Source organism: Pararge aegeria, chromosome 15 (assembly GCF_905163445.1).
Source record: "Pararge aegeria chromosome 15, ilParAegt1.1, whole genome shotgun sequence".
NCBI classification, from domain to species: domain Eukaryota; kingdom Metazoa; phylum Arthropoda; class Insecta; order Lepidoptera; family Nymphalidae; genus Pararge; species Pararge aegeria.
In genome coordinates this window covers 17,843,422-17,865,964 of record NC_053194.1, presented here as the reverse complement: position 1 = coordinate 17,865,964, position 22,543 = coordinate 17,843,422, and the positions used below count along the sequence as shown (strand labels likewise).

General features: G+C 36.1%; 3 protein-coding genes across 3 annotated transcripts; 2 read left to right on the top strand and 1 right to left on the bottom strand.

Moving 5' to 3' along the window:
* The first annotated feature begins 2,640 nt into the window (after nt 1-2,640).
* Nucleotides 2,641-4,919, top strand: LOC120629981 (cholinesterase 1-like). Its single transcript, XM_039899092.1, has 3 exons — nt 2,641-2,814; nt 2,985-4,315; nt 4,748-4,919. Exons 1-3 carry the CDS (start codon nt 2,641-2,643, stop codon nt 4,917-4,919), a joined length of 1,677 nt encoding a protein of 558 aa, XP_039755026.1.
* A 4,731-nt stretch (nt 4,920-9,650) lies between these two features.
* Nucleotides 9,651-12,379, top strand: LOC120629983 (cholinesterase 1-like). The gene is given in 3 exon segments (XM_039899093.1): nt 9,651-9,824; nt 10,067-11,397; nt 12,208-12,379. Coding segments are annotated over 3 exon segments (1,677 nt in total).
* Nucleotides 12,380-14,302: 1,923 nt separating this feature from the next.
* LOC120629803 (esterase FE4-like) lies at nt 14,303-16,775 on the bottom strand. Its single transcript, XM_039898857.1, has 3 exons — nt 16,602-16,775; nt 14,806-16,139; nt 14,303-14,474 (listed from the first exon to the last, which is right to left on the bottom strand). The coding sequence occupies exons 1-3, from the start codon at nt 16,773-16,775 to the stop codon at nt 14,303-14,305; spliced, it is 1,680 nt and encodes a 559-aa protein (XP_039754791.1).
* Nucleotides 16,776-22,543: the final 5,768 nt, after the last annotated feature.

The window sequence follows — 22,543 nt, the reverse complement described above, 5'->3', positions numbered from 1 at the left end:
GGCTGCTATAGTATTGATAATTTTTTTTATGACAAGGTTGCTTGGCAGCAAGCTGCCCCGCTTTTATCGCACACAAGATAGAAAAATGATTGTTAAATTGTAAAATGATGTTGGAAAAGAGTTTTTGCCGGCTTCTTCTCGGTACTCTGCATTCCGAAACGGAGCAAGAGTCTCTACAAACACCTCCTTGGCAAACCAAAAAATTTGACTTGACCATCTATTATATGAGTAAAAATTTTTTTGGCATTGAAAAAAGTGTCTCGTAGTAGGATTGAATAATTCAAAAACATCAGAGATAAAATTTTCTCAAAATCCAATCGGAAACTTTCGCATGAATTGATAATAATTAGCAGAACAGAATTAATAGGTTTTTAGATCGACCTCACGATTGTATCTAAATGTTTGGTAAAAACAAAACCAATTTTAAATTCGACTTAGTAGTTCCTGCCTCAAACAAACACAAAAAATGAATCTTTTCTCTATATTCCTTTTAAAATAAGATGAAATACCATGAAAGTTTTTACTGTGATTTTTTGCACAAAGACTTCGGTTATAGCCTTGTCCTCGAGGCTTCGAGGGCCCTCAGGGAGGTCAACAGCCAATCGTGGCCTCTAATCAAGCATACCCTTCGCGTACACCCGTGACCCGTCCCCTGCAGAATAACAGAAATAGGGCGCACTGATTGCTACCTACCTATGTGTCTTGAAATCTTCCAACTCTTCTCTTATAACTGTGTGTCTCTTATAATTCATAGGAAAATAATGTTGACATTAACTGTCTTCATCAATAAATTAAAAATTTAAAAACACCCGACTTTCAATATAGTATAATTATATACTTATATAGTATACATACAATGTATACTATATAAGTATATAAATATATAACGTATCGTCATCCAAGCTCCCTCCGTAGTTTAATGGTTGGCTTATTCTACGTAACTATCTACATGGGTTTATAAGCCCGCAATCCGAAATTGGAGCAGCGTTGATATTGATGAATGAATGTCATCACCAAAACAAATATTAAAATAAAAGCTTCATTATTAACCCCCGACGCAAAAACCAGCGGCAGGCCTCCATCACGCTGACCCGTCAGGTTTGGTTTTATGATATACCATCGATATAATAGAACTGAATTCATTTGTTTTTAACAATGGTTATAGTAATTAAACAAAAAGCGACAGGCGCGGTCCAAAGTTCTAGGTTACACAATAATGTTGACAGCTGAACAATGGTGGGCCAATCATCAGTGGTATAAAATGAAGTAAATCTCAAGTACGAGTTATAAAAAACTCAATTAAGGAATTTTAAGAGTTAATTAAAGCCTACCCTTAAGTATTTATAACTCGTACTGGAGGCTCTCTTCATTTTATATCATCTGCATACCCCGTGCATAACCTCTATGCACAGCTCTGCAAATCATTCAACATTTTGTGAGCATCGTTGATGACTGATGGTGTAGAGGAGGCTTTAGATTTTATCTTTAGCACATAACCCGCTGCGAGATAGCGTTGGAGCGCGTTTAAAATGTTCACAAGCAGTTATCGAGAGCGGCTCTCGACTCGGAGGAGGGCGGAATGGACTGTTGACCCTCTGGGAGTGCCCTCCGAATCCGAGGCGAGGCTTACCCGATTGCATGCATGAGTGATGCCTGCCTATATTTTAGTCGGTAGAAATTCCCTTTTACACATTCCACTTTTATATTTTTTTCGATGCACTTCGCATCTCTATGTATTCTTGTTTTCTGTTATATTTCTTTTTCTGTTCTGCACAAAAAGATTGTGCAGATAATTAATTCTTTAATTCATGAATTATTATATTAACTTGAAATGGTTTACCACAAGCTACATTAAATTTTAAACTGGCAATACTGATTTAAAACGAAAACTTGAATTCTACAGTTACTCCATCTATGTATATTGCTCTTTTCTACAAGTAATCATATTTCTGTTTTTTTTTTTTGTGTACGATAAAATTGCATTCATTCATTAAAAATAATAATAGAGAAAAAAAAACATATATATTTAAAAACTGTGTCTCAGCGACTAGGCCTGGATTTTAATATATAAATTCAGCCTACTTATATCTGCAAACCTCAAAAAATAGTAAATGGATTGACTTGACATTTTTAAAAATCGTAAATTATTTATACAAGTGTTTTTATAAATTTAAATCCCTAAGGTCTTATGTTAACGGAAATCAATATCAGGCAAAGGTTTACTGACGTGAGGCCAATCATAAAAAAAACAAACGAAGGTATGAATATAAATCATAGAAGTTTCACTTCACTGACGTGAAGGTAAACGATTTCACTATTACTTAAAGTATAATGAACAATTTTAAATGCGAGTTTATAAAACAAAATGAATATTTTATTTTGATAAGATGCTGTGATCCTACTGATACAGCTGTAAGATAGACTTTATCAATACTATGCATATTTGTATGCATAAAGGAAGTAATACTGCTTCATTTAAGTGTCAGTGTTGTGAAGAGTAAGTTTACATAATACTTACTTTATATTTTAAAAATATTTTTGATTCTCTAATTATTGCACTGCAAAATAATTGTATTTAACTCATTTTTTATTAATTTAAACTATTTAACCATATCAAATTACATTACATTTTTAAAGGCAATGAATATCTTCGATTGGGCCTTGTTTCTTCTATATAAAATATTAGCGATCCAAGTATCAGTCAATGAAGGCCTTTTGGAAGGGGATGTCGTAAGGAGTCCCTACGGCAGTTATTTTTTTAGCTTTAAAGGTATTCCTTACGCGGAACCTCCAGTCAGCGAATTAAGATTTAAGGTACTTTTCATTATTATACATGAAGTAAGACATCATATTAAAAATTTTGGATTTATGTATTTAGTAAGTAGCATTATTAAATCTTCAATGTTATATAATGCATGCCGGGTAATAAATGAATGAAAAAAAAAGTCTACTAAAAATATTTCCTGTTTACTTCTGTTTTACAGGCTCCCGTTCCTAAAACACCATGGCAAGGAGTTCGAAGCGCTAAGGAACACTCTCCAAAATGTTATCAATTCGAACTGTTTACCAACGAAACTCGTCCGCCCCTAGGAAGCGAAGACTGCTTGTATCTCAACGTTTATACTCCGAACATAGCTCCAGTACAATCATTACCTGTCATGGTTTGGATACACGGAGGAGGATTTGCCAGTGGCAGCGGAAATGATGACGAACAAAGTCCTGAGTTTCTAATGAGAAAAGGCGTGATTCTTGTTACTTTAAACTACAGATTAGAAATACTAGGATTCCTTTCCCTTGACACAGAAGACATTCCAGGAAATGCCGGCATGAAAGATCAAGTAGCCGCTCTAAAATGGGTTAAAGAAAACATACAAAAGTTTGGTGGCGATCCAGATAACATCACCATATTCGGGGAAAGTGCTGGAGGAGCAAGTGTTTCCTACCATTTAGTTTCACCAATGAGCAAAGGTTTATTCAATAGAGCTATAACACAGAGCGGTGCTCTCACATGCTGGTGGCCAAATACTTTTAGAGCACGAGATAGAGCGTTAGCTCTAGCGATCGAATTAGGATGTTATTCTAAACAAGACAAAGAAATTGCTGAGTGTCTTAGAGCACAACCCTGTGAAAACCTTATTTCAAAACCAATTAAAATCACCTATTCTCAATTGGCCAAGGTATCTCTAAATGTGCACTTTGGCATCGTTTCGGAACAACAATTTGGTGACAATCTAAGATTCTTTTACGGACACCCATACGACGTTTTACGTGATGGTATTCACGAGGGTGTGCAAGTTATGAACGGTTATACAGAGGATGAAGGAGTTTTGTATTTCTCAACAGGCGTGGATGCTGATACAGTTTTTGATCAAGCCAAAAGGTTCACAGAATTCTTTGTTCCCGAACCTCACATAACTAATACGTCATTAGTCGTCCAAATGGAAATAGGTAAAAGATTTAGAGAATTCTACATGGAAGATAAAGTTCCATCAAAGGCAACGTTAGATTATATGTTGAAATACTTCAACATGGAATTGTTCGTGTATGGGACTATGGCACTCCAAAAATTTATAGCGAAAACGAGTGAAAAGAAAAATTACTTGTACAAATTCACCTGTAAATCTGAATTGAACAGATTCACTCAATTGACGGGGATCGACACGTTATTTGATTACAGACCAGTGGTGGCACATTCTGATGACCTTCCCTACCTTTTCCCACTGGCATCGAAGTTTGATAAAATTGATATGAACTCGGACACATTCAGAATGATTGATCAAGTCACGACACTGTGGACTAACTTTGCTAAATATGGGTGAGTATAATCATTATTTTGACATCTGCAACTTATTTTTAACATTACAATTCTCAATGCAAATATCGCTTGACTATTCGTATAAACAAATTTCTTAATCCTTTAAGAATATATTATGAAATTAAAGTAGAAAGGGAGGGAATTCTTAATAATTTTGACTTTTGGCACTGCATGCATTTGTTTCCTATCTTAGACTAGGTTGTTATAAAGTACTTTGCCAATAACCTACTATTTAATTTATAACTAATATTAACAGATTATGGGCAAAATGTGTGTATTGTCGTAGTATATTTATTTTATTTTATTTATAAAACCTCACGTCGGAAGAGGTGTCTATTCCAGCAGTAGACTTTTATAGGTTCTTAATGATGATAATGATGGTGTGCGAATTTTTTTTTTTTGTCGGAAATGTTTAAAACATTTTTGTTTCAGAGACCCAACTCCCGATGCCAGTTTAGGTGTGCAATGGCGTCAATACTCACTAGAAAACCAAGACTATTTAGAAATCGGCGTGGAGTTGGCCCCCGGAATGCTTCCTGAAAAGCAAGATGTCGAGTTTTGGGAGAATAACTTTAAGGAGTTTCTACCGAAATTAGTGCCATAGTATTAAAAATAAAAATAACTTTATTAAATCTATCTATGTATTGCTAAATTGTACGACGAACGACGAGTTCATGATACGAGTAAAAGTACATGCATTGAATATGTTTAGAAAAATTTAAATATGAGAAACTTAGACTTTGGCAGAGCACCATAAAAAGATTTTTATTTAATTTTTGGCTGTCTAGATATTCATCATACGGAAAGTGCAATTTTATATACATATAGCAGTTACTCCGGGTTAACATTTAGGCTTTATGCATCCCGAAAAACAACCTTCTGCATACGAGTAAAAGTACGATGTTGACTCTTAAATTAGTGATTGCTACTCGTAATAATTATCGTTAGTTATAATAGAAACTGAAATCGACATGGCCAAATTCTCCTTCAAAATTCTAAAGTCATTATACACCCATCCATTTAATGACTTCAGTCAACGGTATTTACTCAGTGCAACTGACTGTTCTTTGATGAGGGTACTACGCCACACCTATCTCGATTATTATCAATCATTTCTGAGAGGAAAATAACGTATAATTGGTAAGCTGAAACCGTAGTAGGTCCCTGGGACGGTCATTTGCGATTGAAAATGTCGATAGCGAAAGACTGTCTGTTTTCTAATTTTAGCTCAACTTTTACTTGTCTTGATAGAATTTAGCACTGATATAGCTTGAATCCTGTTATAAGACAGTGCATTATTTTAGCCCGGGCAAATAAACTGTTCCTACGGGATTTCAAAAAGACATAAACAAACACTGACTTAGTCGCGGGCTACAGCTAGTTTAAAATAAATTTTATAATGTTATTTAAAATAATTCGAAGGCGATATTTTATCGATGGCTATCATCAGCTCTTATCAACAAACTAGATAGGTACTCAAGCATCCGATAGTCGCTGTCTCCGTACAAGATTATAGTACTTTTTTGTATGAGTTTCTTGCCAGCTCTTCTGGGTAGAATCTGCTTTTCGAACAGGTCACTACAAACAGACTGATTTGACGTTGCAAAATAATATAAACCAGGCCTACCCGAAATAAATGAATTTTACTGTTGTCGCATGCCAAATGCTTTGTTGCGTTCGACATATTCTGAGCCATAACCTAAAAAAATATCTGGTATTTTCCTGACTAAACAGTATGCCTCCTTGGGCATAAAACATTTAAAAATGATTATTAAAAGCTACCGTAAATTTTCTAAAACTTGTGCATTAAAGTCATATTAATAAAATAAAGGGTGTGCGTGTAACCTTTACGCGCGATTGAATTAAAACTTTTATTATTATTTATTGATGAAAGAGTAAAATGTTCCTGGGACTCCGCCATTTCATTTAATATTCACTGAGAGTAGAAAATTGAAAATTAGAGCAGCACATGTCAATATAACCTTGTCAATGAATATTATACACACACCGGCATATTTAGCGGAGCGAAAAAAAAAGGTTTGATATCAGTGTCATATAAGTTTGCTTGCTGGTTTATACGTCTTTTAATTTAAAAAGAAATACATATTTTCAAATTAAGAAAACAACTGAACATCACGTTTTATGCAATTGTTTTAATTTTATTCAAATACACCTCATCTGGAGCGAACTTCGAGTATTTCTTCCTTCTGAGTTTGATTTAAAACTTCATTGAAATACTGTTTTTTGTTAACTGCATATCTTTCTGGAGTTGAGGACTGAATTATGCCTGACTTAGCCCCAACGGAGATTCAGGGCACTCGAAATGCGAAGAAATGGTCAAACCTACAGAGTGATATCCAAAGATCCTCGTCGACCAGTTTCAACGATCCATCACAGTATCCAACGGGGACCATACAGGGAGACCGGTACTTATGTGAGAAGAGCAGGACAAGGCAGAAAAAGGCGCACTTCGATTAAGGATGATCATTTTATTCGGCTTCGTGTACGTAGATACCCCCGAATGACTGCCGTCCAAGCCCGACATGAGTTAGAAGGGTTGAACCGTAAGTGAGCGTACGGTACGAAGAAGGTTCGAAGAAGCTGGTTTGGGTTCATTTGTGCCCGCATAGGCTGCCATGCTCGAGGTAAATCATCGTAGAAACAGGTTAACTTTTGCTCAGGAAAATCTACTTTGGAACGTGGACCAATGCAGTTAAGATGGCAGAATTCTCTAAAATCAAATTGACGGCAGGCAAAGAATATACAGACGCAAAGTAGAACGATACATTCAGACAAATTTTGCATACGGTGGTGGATTAATAATGGTTTCGGCGGGCATTTGTTCGGGAGCTCGCACAGACTTGGTTGTGATTGACAGAGGGAGTCTGACTGCAGACCGCTATATCAGAGAAGTTTTAGAAGAAAATGTCGTACCGTTTGCCCCATATATCGGTGACGATTTTGTTTTTATGCAGGATAATGCTCGGCCGCATACCGCTCGGGTAACTCAAGCTTATCTTAATGATATGAATATCACTGTTATGGAGTGGCTGGCTAGATCACTGGATATGAACCCAATAGAGCACGTTTGGGACTTGCTGAAAAGAAAAGTTAAGTCCAGAATTCCAGCTCCTGCCAACGTGGGTGAACTACGAATCGCCGTAGTTGAGGAATGGCGGAGACTATCCCAGGAGACCGTCGATAACATCATTCTCAGTATGCCTAGACGGGTAGAAACTTTAATAAGAGCACGTGGAGGAAAAACGCGATATTAATCACCATTTTTCTAATTAAATTAATTGTTATTTTAATATTAATTTTCACTTTTCCACATGAAAAGTTCCATAATGTACCATTTTTCACAAATAGCCTTTACTCGCAAAATCTGTTCTTAATGTGATCTCATTTTAAGTAAAACAAATGAAACTTGAAATAACAAAAGAAGTGTAGTAAGTAGATTTAAAAATAAAACCATTATTTTCTAATTATGGACCTTTTTTTTGTGTTCTGCTAAATATGCCGGTGTATATAGAATGTCGCAATAGTCAGAATATTTATTAATATTTTTTTTGTTACAAAATTTAAGATTTTAAGATTTAAGAAAAACTATGCAATTTAAAAAAAAAATTTAAAACTGTTGAATTATTATTCACAATTGATCCGTTTGAAAATATTGGAAATAAATAATCCTATTTGACTATGATATTTGTCACTAGCTGGCGTATAACTCAAGAAGCGTGGAGTTTATGACACATACTTATGAACAATCTAAATAATTATTTATAAACAGCGGAAACTACACAGTCGTCTGACGTAAGCGTTACTTCCGTCAGAAAAAAATCTGAGTTACTCCCTAGTCGTGCCTAAAGAAGTAGGTACTACTTCTATAATTATAAAATTCACACAATAGGGCTGCATTTTCGATACCCTTGTGAGTGCCTCAGTCTTAGTCGTTACCGCAATTTTTATTCCAATAACGGACTCTTGCTAGGTATCTTATTTTTCGGTGATATCTAAATATGCTGAAAATAAAGCTAAATAAGTTCCAATCGCGCCCTAATGTATACTTACTACGGCATTTTATGTTACAGAAACGTAATACCCATAAACAATAGGAGCATATAAGAACACGTAAGAGTTACGACCTGTTTACGCACGCCGTCCGAATAAATACTAAATTCAGGCGATACGTATTCATACGGGAGACGTGAGAGCCTGCTCATAAAATATTCCTTTGACGTGCTCTTACATCACACGAGAACACTGCGACTTGTCGTTTACATGACGTGTAAATTTGATTTTTTACCTACATTAACAGGAATTATCTAAATAGATAAAGATTTATTGATATATTAACTATTGTCTTATATTGACAATGTCACTAATGTGACTTGCGTTGATATATAAACCAAGGGCAAAATGTGTCTGTCTGTCAAACATTCAAAATTTGCCAAACTAAATAACTAAAACACTTTGTCTGTTTGTCAGTTGGTTTCCGTGCGCATCATGCAAATCCTTCTAAGCGCTTACTTAGAATACAAAGTACTTTCCGTCCTGAAAAACGATAGGGTTCGTTTGAAATTGCGATTAAACTTTTTGACGATTTTACTCCATTACTCTGTCATTACCAAGCAGATTTTTTAATCATTCTTCTTTCACCAGAAAGGTTGTATTATAAGTTTAATTTTGCCCAAATTTCGTTAAGATCTGGTGAATATTATGTTAGGTAAAGGACGACCACCAGCGACATAAAATTAGTCAAGAGCAAGTAAGACTCGCACGTGCCTTAATAATACTTTACTGAACCCTTTAGCTTTCAGCAAAATTATTATTAAGGCAATTGAAGATATCATGTATATTTTGAAAATTGAGCCTTAATCACACAAAAGCCACACCGAAGTGTGCCAAATTTAGCTACTATCCAATAAAAATTAACGAACGTATGAAAATAAATCAAAGAAGTTTCACTTCATTGTCATGTAATCAAGTTACGAGGTTGCGCACGCTACTACTTTGAGAATAATAAATATTTCAAAGTGAGTTTTCCGAGATTTACCACGAGGAAAACAAAACTAAGATTTGATAAGATGCTGTGATCTTACTATCGATACAGCTGAAAGATAGAATTTATCATAATATGCGTATTTTTATACATTACGGAAATGATTTTGCTCCATTTATTTGCTTGTGTTGGTGTTGTGAAGTGTAAGTGTATAAAACGTTTTAAAAATTGTTTGCATATTGAATTATTACAATATGATTATTAAAACGTGTTTTTGTTAATTTAAATTATTTTGTTCAGATCAAATTGGCTTAAATGTTATTATTACAGGCAATGGATGTCTTCGATTGGGCTTTTTTCATTCTATCTAAAATAATAGCGATCCAAGTCACAGTCAATGAGGGGATCCTTGAAGGAGATATAGTGAGAAATCCCTTCGGTAGTCCCTATTTTAGCTTCAAAGGTATTCCTTATGCAGACCCTCCAGTGGGAGAGTTAAGATTTAAGGTAATGAACTTTCAATTATTATACTTGAAATGTTTATGGCCCACGTATAAAATAAGTATCTAGCAGGTATAATTTTTAAATACAGAACTGCCTAATTTCTCTGGTAGAAAATGGTTTAAAGGCTTCCTATTAAAATTTATTTACTATTTAAAATACCTAGAATGCCTAGATGTATTTTCTGTACCCCGTTAAGCAATTCTAGTCTTCCACTTTCATATCTTATATAAAATTCTGTTTTACAGGCTCCCGTTCGTAAAACACCATGGCAAGGAGTTCGAAGCGCTAAGGAACACTCTCCAAAATGTTATCAATTCGAACTGTTTACCAACGAAACTCGTCCGCCCCTAGGAAGCGAAGACTGCTTGTATCTCAACGTTTATACTCCGAACATAGCTCCAATACAATCATTACCTGTCATGGTTTAGATACACGGAGGAGGATTTGCCAGTGGCAGCGGAAATGATGACGAACAAAGTCCTGAGTTTCTAATGAGAAAAGGCGTGATTCTTGTTACTTTAAACTACAGATTAGAAATACTAGGATTCCTTTCCCTTGACACAGAAGACATTCCAGGAAATGCCGGCATGAAAGATCAAGTAGCCGCACTAAAATGGGTTAAAGAAAACATACAAAAGTTTGGTGGCGATCCAGATAACATCACCATATTCGGGGAAAGCGCTGGAGGAGCAAGTGTTTCCTACCATTTAGTTTCACCAATGAGTAAAGGTTTATTTAACAGAGCTATAACACAGAGCGGTGCTCTCACATGCTGGTGGCCAAATACTTTTAGAGCAAGAGATAGAGCGTTAGCTCTAGCTATGGAATTAGGATGTTATTCTAAACAAGACAAAGAAATTGCTGAGTGTCTTAGAGCACAACCCTGTGAAAACCTTATTTCAAAACAAATTAAAGTCACCTATTCTCAATTGGCCAAGGTATCTCCCAATGTTTATTTTGGTGTCGTTTCGGAACAACAATTTGGTGACAACCAAAGATTCTTTTACGGACACCCATACGACGTTTTACGTGATGGTATTCACGAGGGTGTGCAAGTTATGAACGGTTATACAGAGGATGAAGGAGTTTTGTATTTCTCAACAGGTGTGGATGCTGATACAGTTTTTGATCAAGCCAAAAGGTTCACGGAATTCTTTGTTCCCGAACCTCACATAACTAATACGTCATTAGTCATCCAAATGGAAATTGGTAAAAGATTTAGAGAATTCTACATGGAAGATAAAGTTCCATCAAAGGCAACGTTAGATTATATGTTGAAATACTTCAACATGGAATTGTTCGTGTATGGGACTATGGCACTCCAAAAATTTATAGCGAAAACGAGTGAAAAGAAAAATTACTTGTACAAATTCACCTGTAAATCTGAATTGAACAGATTCACTCAATTGACGGGGATCGACACGTTATTTGATTATAGACCAGTGGTGGCACATTCTGATGACCTTCCCTACCTTTTCCCATTGGCATCGAAGTTTGATAAAATTGATATGAACTCGGACACATTCAGAATGATTGATCAAGTCACGACACTGTGGACTAACTTTGCTAAATATGGGTGAGCATAGACATTATTTTGACATCTTATTTTTAATTATTTTCTAGAGCTTTTCCATAAAGAATCAGCTTTCTCACCCCAAAGATGGTCAAATAGGAGTTTAAAGTTTGTATTAAAGTCCGTTGAACTTTTCGAGGTATGCCAAATGGTATTTAAGTTGAGAATTAACATTGTAAAATAAATGTGTGTGTCATGTGTGAATTATCAAGATTTCAATCCCACAGGAGTTATATAACCTCTTTAAGAAAGGTTTATTCGCTAGAACGCACTAAACTCTGTAAGCTTTAATATTTTACTTTTGAATTTAATAGCCTAATTCTTGAGAGAGGTTACTGGCTATTTTACATCTAGCAAAGTCGGGTATATGGGGAGGACGATACAACACAGTATTTTGTAGGATAAAAGTTGGACATGGGACAAATTCACTTAACAGAAGTAGGAAGTCGCGAGGGACTGCTAATTTTTCATATATCGAAATAAAGGAATAATAAGTTGAATAGGCGGATTGATTAATTCATATTAGTAAAGAAGGAACAAAAAGGGCCTGTATGGGTATAGGATTAAAAAAGGTTTGAATTTAATTTTATAGGCTTTTTATTTAATATACGATCTTATTGGCACAATGATAAAGCGTAACACGTTCGTAAAATGCACATTGGGCCCAACAAACCAATTTAATTAATAACATAGCTGTTTTCGTAAATTTGCCAGGACACCTGCAGAACCTTTTTATCTAACCCATGTAGCCAACACTACGCGATCTGTGACCATAGTTACTGTGTCAGAAATGCTTAAAGCCTTTTTTTTCAGAGACCCAACTCCCGATGCCAGTTTAGGTGTGCAATGGCTTCCATACTCTCTAGAAAACCAAGAATATTTGGACATTGGCGAGGAGCTGGTCCCTGGAACGTTTCCTGAAAAGAAAGCAGTTGAGTTTTGGGAGAATAATTTTAAAGAGTTTTTACCGAAATTAGTACCATAGTAATAAAAATAAAATTTATAATACATACTTCACTAAAGTAAAAACGATTTTTTTAATGGTTATCTTCACTTTTAACAAATCACAACCTATGAAGATGAACTTCTGTTTCACGGAGTTAAAAATCCACGGTCTGCGACCGCTTCGTTCGCTGTGGTTTACCGGAGCCTTGTCGCCATTCCGACATTCGGAGAATCGATGAACCGATGAACCGATGAACCGAACCGATGAACCGATGAACGTTAGGGTCTCAAGGTCATCGACCTTGAGACCCTAACGTTCATCGGTTCTCCGAGAAAAGACAGATACATATTAACATTTTATGTAGTGAAAATACTATATAATAATTATATTTAATTTGATAATAATTATATATTTTAATAGTCTGTTACATTGAATATTGTAAATTGTTATTTTTTTTTGGTGCTACGTCTGAAGTAAAGATAATAAAGATTGATTAATAAAAAAAAATCTAAAATTCTAGTTAGTCTAAAAAGAAAATACGGTAAAACTAAATACTTATACTCATGTTAACTTATATTTCAAAAGGATGAAATACAACTTCTACTAAATGATGCACTTAATAAGTTCGACTCAATCTAAAAAGAAGCCTATCAACTAACTTAGCCCCGTATTATTTTGGCATCATCGCACAGTAACAAATTTTCTATTATCAGATGTTGTCTTTCATTTTAATACGCTACATCGTTTCTCGCAATATATGAGCGAGCTCTGAAATGCGCAACCCGCAGTGTCCCTCGCTCGGTATTACGTAACGCAGAACCTCCTCACAGTCTCTCGTCGCTCCACAGACACCTCTTATGTTCTTAAGAACAGTTTAGTTCTATTTTTGTCTATATTATATGACTGAAGAACAAATTGATAATCGCGTTCAGAACATTAGTGTTTTGGCCTACACTTGGAGGAATTATCAATTTTATAAATTTAAAATGCATATAAAAATTTACCGACAGGGTTTGAACCCTTTCGGCTCTCCTACCGTCGATGCCGAAACTCACGATGTTTTCCTTCACCGTTGAAGCCAGTGATATATTAATTGCTTAAAACGCACATAACTTAGTAAAGTAAGTTGAAGCGGTGATATCCCAGTGGACAAGACTTCAATTCAATTTACGGGGGGCAGAGTTCAACTCTCAGCACGCGTTTGTTACTTGAACCCGATGATCTCAGTAACTACTGGTTCGATCTGAAAAATTATTGCAGTGTTGGATAGCCTATTTAACGCTAAGACTCAAAGCTCGGAGCATAGCATCAATGAAGAATGTTTTAAAATCGGGGTTTTTTGTCTTTAACAACAGTCCGCGCCAGCATATGTCTATGCTTTAAGGTTGGCTTATAAGGTAGACAAAGCCGCAAGGGACCGCTAGTTATATTATAAAAGCAGGTTTTCTCGCGGCAAATTTAATAAATGTATGTATCTAAAGGAAATGCCGTTCGTGTCCCACAGAAACTCGAAACTGGCTAGACTGTTTTGAATACTCTGTCTCATTATATAGTCAGTCGGTATTGTGTACACTCAATGTGTCAAATTGAACCAGATTTTTAAAAGTGATCGTACGTTATAATTATTAATGAAAGTGAAAATATAGTCCTTCTTTTTTACAATTTTATTATTAGTTTTCCCAATTTCACTATTATAAAATAAGGAAGATATAAATATTTTATTGTTTACCCTCTTAGAAGGTAGAACTAAAAGGATAAACATAAGCGTTGAAATTACTGACTGCACTTTTGGTTAAATTATCATATTATTTAAAAAATCACAGACCCACCGCTAGCTAATTTATTATTATAGATGACTAGATTGCATTAATAACAATGAAATCGGTTGTATTGGATAGAAGCACGCGTTTTGTCCATGATGTGCAACTTGCTAATATATTTTTAAACTTAAATTTTTAGCATTTAAGGCACATAGTGCGGTAGAAATTCTTTAAAAATGCTTTCCCAGAATTCGATTTCTTCTTTATCCGGATAAGTTTTAGGAATTAGAATTTCTCCTATATCCAAATATTCCTCATTTTCAACAGTGAACGGCAGCCATTTTGTTCCCAAGCCGTCATCAGGAGTGGGATCACTGAAATGTGAAGAAAACTTCGAATAAAGTTTCTATTTTTTGAAAATTTGTTACTTTGTACCTTCTATTTTATCAAGACACTTAGAAGTTAATTTTAAAAATTATACGAACTGCATTTTTTTAACTTTCACATACATTTAAGTAAACACTATTTACCTAACTAAAATAATAAATCGATTATATTATGCATAAAGTTTCGGTTGTTATTTTGTGAAGATTTATAACTTTGCATCCAAATTTGCCACTTTTCAAAAATTTTACAACCGTCAAAGCATAGGTAATATAATAAAAGATGACACACACATTTATTCCTAAGAGAAAAAATTCTTACCCATGTTTAGCAAAGTTAGTCCACAGTGTAGTTACTTGATCGATCATTTTGAAAGTGTTCGAGTTCATGTCAATAACCTCCTCTGGAATTGACGGGAAGAGATACCCAACGTCATCCGCGTGCGCCGTCAGAGGCCTATGGCTGAACAACCCATCCAAGCCCCATATTTTGGAGGAAAGATTCAATTCTGATTTACAGGTAAATTTGTAGAAGTAATTCTTATTATTATTGTGTTTAGCAACAATTTTTTGCATCGAAATTGCTCCGTACACAAAGAGTTCCATATTAAGATATCTTAACAAATCGTCCACGTTATCTCTAGACACGGTATTATTTTTCAAATAAAATTCTTTGAATCTGCTCCCAATTTCTAATTGCTCAACTAAAGGAGTATTTCGGGTGAAGGGTAGTGGGACAAATAACTCTAAGAACTTATTAGCTTGATCAAAGAGGTGGTCGATATCGAGCCCAGCAGAAAAATATATCACACCTTCATCTTCCGTATAACCATTCATGATTTCTACACCCTCGTGTATACCATTACGAGCAAGATCATAAGAATCACCGTAGTAAAATCTTTCATCGTTACCAAACTGTGTTTCTGACACAACAGCAAACAAATTCAAAAAATTAGGACTTGCCTTAGCCAAAGCTGCGTATGATAATCTAATTTCTTTCCTAATAAGATTTTTAACTGGTTGGGATTTGAAGAATTCGTAAATTTCTTTGAGATCATTTGAATGGCATCCTAAATCCCTTGCGAGTAATATAGCTTTATCTCTTGCTCGAAACGTGTACGTCAACCAGCCTGTTACAGTTCCACTCTGCATGATAGCTCGTTTAAAAAGACCTTTAGTCATTGGTGAGACAAGATGGAGAGACACACTCGCTCCTCCAGCGCTTTCCCCAAAAATAGTAATGTTATCAGGATCACCACCGAACTTTCTTATATTATCCTTAACCCATCTCAGAGCAGCTACTTGGTCCTTCATACCAGCATTCCCAGGAATGTCTTCTGTGTCAAGAGAAAGGAATCCTAAGATCTCGAGTCTATAGTTTAAGGTAACTAAGATTACCCCTTTTCTGATAAGGTATTGAGGACCGTGCTCATTATCATCGCCACTGCCACTTATGAAACCTCCTCCGTGGATCCAAACCATGACTGGCAATAGGTTGACTGGTACTAGGTTGGGAGTGTAAACGTTGAGGTACAAGCAATCTTCGCTTCCCACAGGTGGAGTTGTTTCGTTGGCAAATAGTTCGTAGTGATAACAGTTCGAGGCATGCTCCTTTGCGTTCAGAACTCCTTTCCAGGGTTTTTTCGGCTGGGGTGCCTGTAAAGGACTAAAACATTAAAAAGTACTCTGACATATACTTCCAAACTTCTTGCAAAAGTCATTTGGTGGTCCTGCGTGCCTTATAGCGCAACGCGTTTCATATTAGTGCTTTACTCTCAACTTGCCAAATAGAAGAAAACTCTGGATTTCGTGTGTGACGGCCGATTTGCGCAGTGGGCAGCGATACTGCTTTCCGAGCCCGTTGGTTCGATTCCCACAACTGGAAAATGTTTGTGTGATGAACATGAATGTTTTTTCAATGGCTTGGTGTCTATCTGTATATAATAAGTGTTTGAGTATATTATTCATAAAAATATTCGTCAGTCATCTTAGGACCCATTACACAAACGCTTACTTTGGGGCTAGATGGAGATGTATGTATTCTCCTGTCAACCGTGTGAGACGTTCATAATATAGTGATGATGATGGTTGTATAATTATCACATTTAAATCAATTACCTTAAATCTCAGGTCACCAACGGGGGGCTCTGCATAAGGAATTCCCTTGAAGCTGAAATAAGGACTTCCGTACGGGTTCACGACTACCTGTCCCTCCAAAATACCTTCGTTAACGTCAACTTGTATATTAATTATCCTCAGCAAGAGAGGATATATCCAGTCGAATACATTCATTATCTTTGATTCACTCTGCTACGACCTCTGAAAATGCAATTGAATAGCTAGAATTTAATTTTCGTTAATAAGCTCACAGAAAAACATTTCCTTAGATCTTATAACTCGCGTATTTACTATGTAACGCCTGATATAAAGATGTGATGTAACAGTTTTCTGCAGCAATTTAGAAGTACTGTAGCCACACTTTTCAAATCCTAATTTGGTGCTGACGATACTAAAAACCGTATAATAAAATTAAAGTAACATAATACAATTTTGCCTAAGATTCATACGATGATTTCAGCTTAATGCTGACCACATCACATACTACATGTGAGCCTTTACTCACGCACCGAGTTTTTGGAATCCTAAATGCGGATGGTGTCAGCACCCAGCAACTCTTAAATTAACGTGAAATATTATATTTTATGTGGAGCAGTGATAGCGCAGTAGGTAGGAGCTCGGTTTCACTTTCGGGGGGGGCGAGTTTGAATCTTAGCTCGCACCTCTAATTTTTCTAAGTTATGAGCGTTTTAAGTAAATAAAAATATCACTTGCTTTGACGGTGAAGGAAAACATCGGGAGCAAACCTGCATGCCTGAGAGTTTTACATAATGTTCTTAAAGATAATTGGAGTCCACGACTGGTCCAGCGTGGTGGACTACGGCCTTAACCCCTTCTCATTGTGGGAGGAGACCCGTGCTCTGTAGTGGGCCGGTAATGGGTTCATATGATTATGATGATGACTATATTATGTTATCTTCTAATTAAAATCTCCCGCAGAATATTTATTCATGGTCCCGTTCACGTGATACAGCGAAAACCACTGAGTAAGATCGAAAAAAATTGGGTGGGGCTTAATCAGCGAGACTATCCTTCTTAACCGTAAGAAGTTGGGCATCTTATCAATCAATTTTCAATAGTACCGTTATCGATAAAATGTTATCTTGACGACACCAATCTCTTTGATAGCGCTGCTCTTGATTTTATACACGGCAGTATGTTGCCCGAGATGCTTTACGATGATGTGTTATGTAAAAGACTTGAAGGCTTCACAAAATTGCCTTTGTAACCTGTACTCGGCTTTGCTTATTTTTGCATGTTAAAAGTTGAGTGGCATATATTTTCTGTAAAGTTTATTAATCTGAGTAGCAGTTTTTGTAAATACTTTCTATGTCAAAGACAATTTGTAAAAATAAGCCATATTATAAATACGTAAGTTTGCTTGTTTGTTTATGTTTCCTTAACGTCCTATATAAGCAACCAATTGACTTCGTTTTTAATACGAAAGTTTGTTTGTTTGTCCTTTCTTAGCGCCTTATTTTATCAACCAATCGTCGTGGTTTTACAACATAGACTTATTTGTAAAAACGCAGAGTAACATAGACTTCCTTAAAGAAAAAATCATATTTATAAAACACTTATCATCCTTCCTTTACGTCATCACCAAGCAATTAAACTTACTCACAGCGAGAAACACCACAAGGCACAGCCAGTTAAAAAAAATTCAACTATATAAAATAAAATATCGTTTCTTTATTTGGCAAAGACAACAAATTAGGAATACTATAAAACTTGTTTTCACAATTCTCTTATTACTTTATAGGGGAAGCTTCTGGATTCGGATGTCTGCCATTTCACATAACAAGGCGTCGTGCGTGCCATATTTTAATGATCTCTTTAGACTCGAAGGTCAAACTGAAACATATTGAGTCTACACAATCCTTTGAATATTTATCCGTAAACTTGACAAAGTTATTAAAGAAACTAGGTAAGTGCGTTTTTTGTGTTCGCACACAGAGGGTTCCGTCTACAATTGCAATAGGAAACTTTATTTAAATAGCCATCATTAACAACCCATTTGCGGTCCGCGACAGGGCATGGGTCTTCTCAGAATAGAATGAGAATGGCATTTAGTACTCCGTAGTCAATCACGTTTTCCGAGTGCGTAGACTTTTCGAGCCCCTGAGAACTATGGAGACTTCCCTTTATCGTGAAAGTAAATTATATTTAAATGCATCAAACAACTTATAGGGGTGCATGCCGAGGATCGAACTCAGCCCTCCAAATATACAACGAAATGGATAAAGAATACTTTTATCCCGTTAAAACAATACCCACGGTATTTTAAAAAATCAGAAAAAACAACGACGGTTTCGTTAGTAGTATTAAAGTATACTAGTCTATACTAATATTATGAATAGGTCAAATGTAGGAGTTATTCTCTGGATCTGCTGAACTGATTTTAAAACTATTTTTGTGTTTGATTTTCTATTTATAGAAGAAAGCTGTAGGCTTTACTATAACAACAACACGCTACAACCAATAGGTGCGGAGCATCAAAGATGTTGTAAAAACGGGAAAAATTACGTGCAATGCGTGAGCGGTTAAAGTTACGCCGAAACAATGCATTACGGATTTTTTTTCTCTTTAAAAGTTCTAAAAAGAAGTCCAAAAAAGCTTTTTTTTTTAGACTCATACGCGGACGTAACGTGGAACCGCTACTATTATATAATCACCAACATTATTTTTTAATATTTCTTGAGCACCCAGTGCTTATTCTTAAAATACCTATTGAAGTGTTGCTGGAGCTCGCTATAACGCAGAGCATTATTTGTTGCAGGTCAAGCGCTGCGCCGCGCTCGAGAGCTGAATTTTTAAACTTATTGTAATAAAATTTTCTAAAGGCATTATAGGAGTTTAAAAGTTGGTAGTTTTACTGCGGAACTCCGCAGAACTCGGCCGTGAAACTTTTAGGAGCACCTATTACCTACGACATTCAGTTATTTAACCCTCTGAAATAACTATCGTGGAAAGATTGAGATAATATCTTTCCAAATTGTATGTCGAACATTTTTGAACCGAAGCGATTAGCTAACGTTCGGAACTTTCAGACAAAACTTGTTTGGCGAAAACCGATCAAAAACCGCAGCGAGAGAGATTAATATGTTGCGAACAAGCCTATAGAGTAATCTCCTAAAACCATCAGTCGGCCGAGTGGCGCAGTGAGCTGTGACCTGCTTTTAGAGTCCAAGGATGTGGTTTCCATTCCTACAACTGGAAAATGTTTTGTTTGCTGAACATTAATGTTTTTCAGTGGCTGGGTGTTTGCATATATATATTATAAGTATTTACGAGTATGTATATTATTCATCACTAAGATATAGTACCATAACACAAGCCACGCTTATTTTGGGGCTAGATGACGATGTGTTTATTGTCGTAATATAAGTATTTAAAAAATCCGCAAAATCAACTATCGAAATTCAAAGTTGTAAAATCAATATTCAATAATAAATGTCCCACCAGTAAAACGGTCAAACATATAACATAATATGTTTTATAATTATACAATTACATTTATTTCCAGGCTCGGAGTAAACATAAAGCAAATTCGGATCTCTAAAGCGAGTCGCAACTAGGCCACACCTTGGTTTACTCGAAATGTACGGTGATCGTTTTTTTCGAAATGTTTCGTCGCAATTTTTGCCTAAAAATTGCGTGCGCTTGGAAATGTAAGAATAGAATTTATAGCACCCCTCTTTAAGCAATAATTCAATAGCAGGCATCTACAATGAAGCAAAGTTATAACGGTAATAAGCAGTATTTCTTTCAGCACGTCGTAACAAAGGCAAAAGGCACAGGTTCCATAATTTCCCCATAGATGGCGTGGAAGCTTGCGTGATGGCGCGCCCCCACTTCGCATAAGACCGAAAACACACTTCACAAAACGCGTGGCTTACTAAGTCATAATTAAATTTGAATATTATATCTGATTGTGTGAAAAAGGTGGGTGTCACCCATCCATTTACTGATTTCAGTCAACGTCGCCTAACCTGCGTAATCAACTATTTTTTCTTTATTGTGGTGAAAACCCAAAAAGCACAAAAAGTACATAATTAAATAAATAAACATTAAACATTTATAATAAAAAATATATAAATAAATATCCGTCTATAATAAATCACACTCAAGGTTGTTTCAAATAACTTTTTATTTGGATTTCTATGTATCGAAATCCAAAGCGATTATCTTGTCCCACTGCCTGCATGATGTTGCCAGAGATTTATAGTAGGTGGATAACAAATGACCGATCTTGGTCAGGAAGCTGTATTAGGTCCCCGCGACGATCTTTTCGCAATGTTGACTGCGAAAGCGTGTGTCTATTTTTCTTATCTATGTTTGGCTCAACGTTCACCGACCTTGGCAAAATTTTACATCGACATAGCTGGCATTGATGCGACTGACGACCAATAATGATATTCTTGTCTCTTCCAAACCTGAGATCTTGGGTGAGGTTGAGAGCTTTTATGGACAGTTGTACACCACAGTACAGACGCCTGTTGAGGATTTGGCCAAGGATCCTAGAGCCAAATTAACTCGCGACGTCAGCCTTTACGAGATTAGTGTGTCTCTCAAGCAGCTTAAAAATAGCAAGGCGTGCGTGAATGGCAGCCCCGAACTGGTAAACGCAGCGTTGGTCGACCCCAACGAGTTGGACAGACGACATTAAGCGCGTCGCAGGTAACTGCTGGATCCAAGCGGCACAGAGCCGTGGAATTTGGAACTCCCTACAAAGGACCTATGTCCAGCAGGGGACGTCTATCGGTTGAAATGATGTTGATGATGGTGATAGCTGGCATTCTGGAGATAGGCATTGCTTGCATTGCAATTTTAAGGCTTCAAATTAAGGCAAATTAACATAAGCAAAAAAATTTAAAATAATATTTGACTAAATTTTGAATTTTTACGACAATTTTTACTTGTAGTTATCTTTAGGTGGGTTTATGTTTATGGATACGGGTACGACGTCAGTCGATACGAGGGCGTAATGGGGTCATCTTTCGTGCATCTCATTTGTACGAGTGATGTTTAAGATGAGATGTGTAAAGAAAATAATATATTTCGGTGTCTGCGACGGTATCCAGGTAAGCTTTATTCGGTGAAGCGATTTGAGACCACCAAAGCTTACAAGAGATTATGAATACGAACAGTTAGTCATGCTTTCGTAACCTGAGGTTATATTATCTGCCAAATTAAGGTAGGTTTTATTATTTTAAGGATAAGATTTATTCTCGTAAAATTAAAATAATTATTCGTTCGAATCAGGAATATTTTATAAGACATGCAATCTGCGTAGTAGATAACCAGCAGGTCAGATAGGTCGCGTTTCTAAAGTACGTTTCTGCCTCAAAAGTTATGAAGGACTCATTTAGGGCGGGTTTGCGCAGGGAGCAATTTCCACGGTTATTTCTTTCATTGCGAATAAATTGTTTAATTTGTTGATGGACGGAAAGGGCTAATTACATTTACGTTTCGCTAAATTACGTTTCGTTCTACCGTTGTAAAATTGTGACAGTTTGCCCGTTTATTTTCTTCCTGCATTTACGATCTTTCAAGTTTCAGGACTGAATTTACGTTAATTTCATATAACCTAAAAAGTTTTCAACCATAGTCACGTTTTTCCCAGTTTTCATAGATTTACGTGAAAGCCTAGTAACTGGCCTATGTACGTTTATAATTTAAGTAATTAAATATAAAACCTGCATGCCGGAGAGTTTTCCATTAAGTTCATCTTAACGCATAGGATTAATAAAGGTCTGCCTCATCATTATCGTGGTTTTCAACTCTTTACTGACCCACGACAGGGCACGCAGTGATAGCCCAGAGGTAGGACTTCGACTTCACTTTCGGGGGCAAACCTGCATGCCCGAGAGTTCTCAAATTATGGGTTCAAAGGTGTGGAAGTCAACCAATCCGCACTGGGATAGTCCGTGGTAGACTAC

Excerpts from the sequence above, each read along its gene's own strand:
- LOC120629981 (XM_039899092.1), top strand. The coding sequence starts at position 2,641 with ATGAATATCTTCGATTGGGCCTTGTTTCTTCTATATAAAATATTAGCG. Across the intron at positions 2,815-2,984 it reads TCAGCGAATTAAGATTTAAG|GCTCCCGTTCCTAAAACACC; the intron begins GTACTTTTCATT and ends TCTGTTTTACAG. Across the intron at positions 4,316-4,747 it reads ACTAACTTTGCTAAATATGG|AGACCCAACTCCCGATGCCA; the intron begins GTGAGTATAATC and ends TTTTTGTTTCAG.
- LOC120629803 (XM_039898857.1), bottom strand. The coding sequence starts at position 16,775 with ATGAATGTATTCGACTGGATATATCCTCTCTTGCTGAGGATAATTAAT. Across the intron at positions 16,140-16,601 it reads TTGGTGACCTGAGATTTAAG|GCACCCCAGCCGAAAAAACC; the intron begins GTAATTGATTTA and ends AGTCCTTTACAG. Across the intron at positions 14,475-14,805 it reads ACTAACTTTGCTAAACATGG|TGATCCCACTCCTGATGACG; the intron begins GTAAGAATTTTT and ends TTCACATTTCAG.